This window comes from Sinocyclocheilus rhinocerous, unplaced genomic scaffold (genome assembly GCF_001515625.1).
Source record: "Sinocyclocheilus rhinocerous isolate Xijiao unplaced genomic scaffold, SAMN03320098_v1.1 scaffold689, whole genome shotgun sequence".
Lineage (NCBI taxonomy): Eukaryota > Metazoa > Chordata > Actinopteri > Cypriniformes > Cyprinidae > Sinocyclocheilus > Sinocyclocheilus rhinocerous.
The window spans coordinates 1,092,237-1,095,450 of NW_015652129.1; the positions used below are offsets into that span (position 1 = coordinate 1,092,237).

General features: G+C 34.6%; 1 protein-coding gene across 1 annotated transcript in view; it reads right to left on the reverse strand.

Moving 5' to 3' along the window:
* Positions 1-2,760, reverse strand: part of LOC107713430 (uncharacterized protein C11orf53 homolog) — an 8,829-nt gene extending 6,069 nt beyond the window's left edge. The window contains exons 1-2 of the mRNA XM_016518915.1: positions 2,751-2,760; positions 1,810-1,910 (exon numbers count right to left, since the gene is read on the reverse strand). Coding sequence (XP_016374401.1) covers positions 1,810-1,910; positions 2,751-2,760 — 111 coding nt within the window. The remainder of the gene's footprint in view (positions 1-1,809; positions 1,911-2,750) is intronic.
* Positions 2,761-3,214: the final 454 nt, after the last annotated feature.

Consider the following 3,214-nt stretch of genomic DNA (forward strand, 5'->3'; position numbering starts at 1 on the left):
TATATATATATATCATAGATAGATATATAATGCATGTTTAAAATTAAGCTAACTGTTATATATATATATATATATATATATATATATATATATTAGTTAGCTGCCAAACCAACATTTGTCATTTTTTATTTAGTTTAACTTGCACTAAAATAACTAAAACTAAAATTGAAATAAAAATTAATAAAAGCTATGTTGACATAATATAAAAAACTAATACAAATGACAAAAACACAGGAAAAATTAAGTAAATTAAGTAAAATTACAATTAAAAATTAAGTAAAAAATTAAGTAAATTAAGTAAAATTACAATTAAAACGAAATATTAAAATGAAAAATAATTTAAAATATGAATAAAAACTATAATAGTGTCTACTTCGTACTAAAATTACACTGACTAATAACACAATACTTAAAGCCAACATGTAAAATAAAATAAAATCTAATCACATTCTGTAATATCAGCTCTCACTGTAAAATGTTTGTTATTTTCGTATCCATGCAACTTTTATTTAAACATTTGTCTTTGACCAGAGATTATATAAGAGTAGTATTTTACTATTGTTCGTCTGGAACCCCTGGCAAGTGTCTGTATTGTTTTGGTCCTGTGTTTGGACATGACTTCTGTGGACAACGTTTGCTGAAGTCTGCAGATGGCTCTTCTACCCCAAATAAAAGGCCATAGATACAGATGTAAGCTTATTATAGAGCAATTTTTGTTCTGTGTGGCCTCGACATGCTCCGATTCTCCTGTGCAACCCTCCCCCTGCTCTGCCATTGTAGTATGTGTTTGGTCTCAGTCGTGTCCCCGTGGGATCACAATGACTGACACCTACATGTCATTTTATTGTGCTTCGAAAACATAGTTACTTTTCACCTATTGCATAGCATACAGAAGATTAATTACCATTCACTGCTCAAAGCACCAAGAATGCATCACGCATGGAAATCTGAAGTCGCAATGGTCACGAAACTGTAATATGAGAGAATGACACAGATTTTCGTCGCTTGTTGTTTCTAGATAATATTATAGAATTATATAATTATTTATGTAGGAAAAGAATTGTATTTAATTAAAATAATTTTGACTTTTTAGAAAGGTTAATTTTATTTTCATGGTACTTGATGTTGTTTAAGTATTATATCTTATAATTTAATGCAAATATTGTGTACAATTTACAATACAAGATTTAATACAATGTTTGAAATCTTGCAATACTATTAGTTTGCGAGTGGCGAGACAGAAGCCATTACTCTACTTATTCAAACAAAAGCCAGTTCAGCGTGCCATTGACATGGAGAAAAGCTTTCTCTCTTGTGCAGCCAGATGTCTGCAAGTCTGATTTGTGCTTGTCTAGAGTGACAACAGGCGACTTGTCTGTGGTCTACAGGAGGAACAATACAGTGGAGCAGGTGTGCGAGTGTTTGACTTTGCATAGCCATACTATGGCAGCAGCAAAAGGATGATTGACTCCCAAACCTCAGGAGCTCATGACCATCAGCGCTGCTGCTATTGTCTGCCGCTTATGTGCAGGTATTCACTAACGGGCTTTGCCGTGTGAGAAAAGGACGAGACTCCGAGGGCTTGTATCAGAGGCCATAGCTTCATCATTAGAATAAAAAAGATAAGCCAATGAGCAAATAAAGTGGCGGGGCACAGAATATACCAACTGTTTTAAACTGTCTGTTTGCATATATGAAAGAAGAGCAGAGTGGCAGCGTGAATGGAGTGAAAGGAAGCATTGTGAATGACAGGGTGGGGTGTGTTTCAGTTGAGGGTATTGACCAGGTGAGATGAAGCGGTGGACTTACAGCGTAGCGCGGGCCGCTTGTCTGCTGTGACCTCTTTTCTGCCAGCAGATCTTTCACCGTGTGCTTCACCCTGACTCCCTGATACACTCTCTTCGAGCATTCTGCAAAAACACACACATACAGACAGGAATGTAACGTACTTGTAAACATGGAAAAACATGACTCCTTTTATGTAGGACATCAATCATTCATCTGCACACAAATACAGCTGTTAATGGTATTCATATACAAGCTCTGGTTTGCTTAATAACTGCACGTTTATGATCACAAGTGCAGAATAATTTCTCATTTGCAGCTTCATTTTCGAGCAGGTACAGTATCTCTTGTCAGTTTTATGGCGTGCATCTATAACTGGCATGGAAATTATCTTTGGTTTTGGTCAATGCAAATCGGTCAGTTTACAAACACTAACTCCGTCCAGTTGAAACATCACGAGGGGACGATTATTATTTTTTGTTTATGTCAATCTGCCTTTACGACCTCGTAGCTAAAAGGAGGAGGATACAGACGGAGGAAAACAAGGTCATCGCTCAGCATTGATGTTGAAGTTTATTTCCAGAAAACACAAAAAGATGATTCCTGGGAAGAAAAGATCCTCTTTAACAGAACAGTGAATTTGCAATTTAAAATGTCAGTGATAGGAAATTGCATGCAAAAATCATTGTAGTGTTATGTAAAAGATCCCAGATTCATGAATGAAGGAGCTCTGAAGCATTGAAGACTGTCTGAAATACCATTTTTGCTGTATTATAAATGAGTTAAAACTGAAGTTGTCTTGTAATCAAGTAATCAGACTGGTTAACATTAGAGTTACATATTAAATGATGGAGTTCAATCATTCCAAGAAGATTAATCTTAACCTTCAATTTAAACAGCATGATTAAAACCGAGCTCAAGCTAGAGTTTTTATATACCAATAAACAGGTAAAATTACACCTTACCTGTTTCCATGATGCAGATATGTCCGATGTAAATGGCAGAAAATCTGCTCAGCTATCTATCCCAGTGAAACAACTATGTCTGCTCCCAAACTCCAGCTGAATTTGACCATTATACCAAAGACACATGAAATCCAACTCCGCTTTAGTGAACTATACTATAGATGCTGATCAGAAGTCAGCTTTTGAAATGACCAATTGGGAGGTGGCTGTCACAAACCCTATAATTTCAATTTAGAAAAATGATATTGAAATCATTTTTGTATTTTTTTTTTCCATTGTTGTTTTTAAAAGTATTTTTTATTCTTTTAAAAAGTGTAATTAAAAAATATATATATTTATTTTATATTTTCTTTGAAAGTTATGAAATTTTATGTAAAAAATGTGTCCCGCATTTTTCATGTCACTTCCGAAACACTGTATGTTTTAGTCTATTGGCCGAGACTGATTTGAACTAAACCCATACA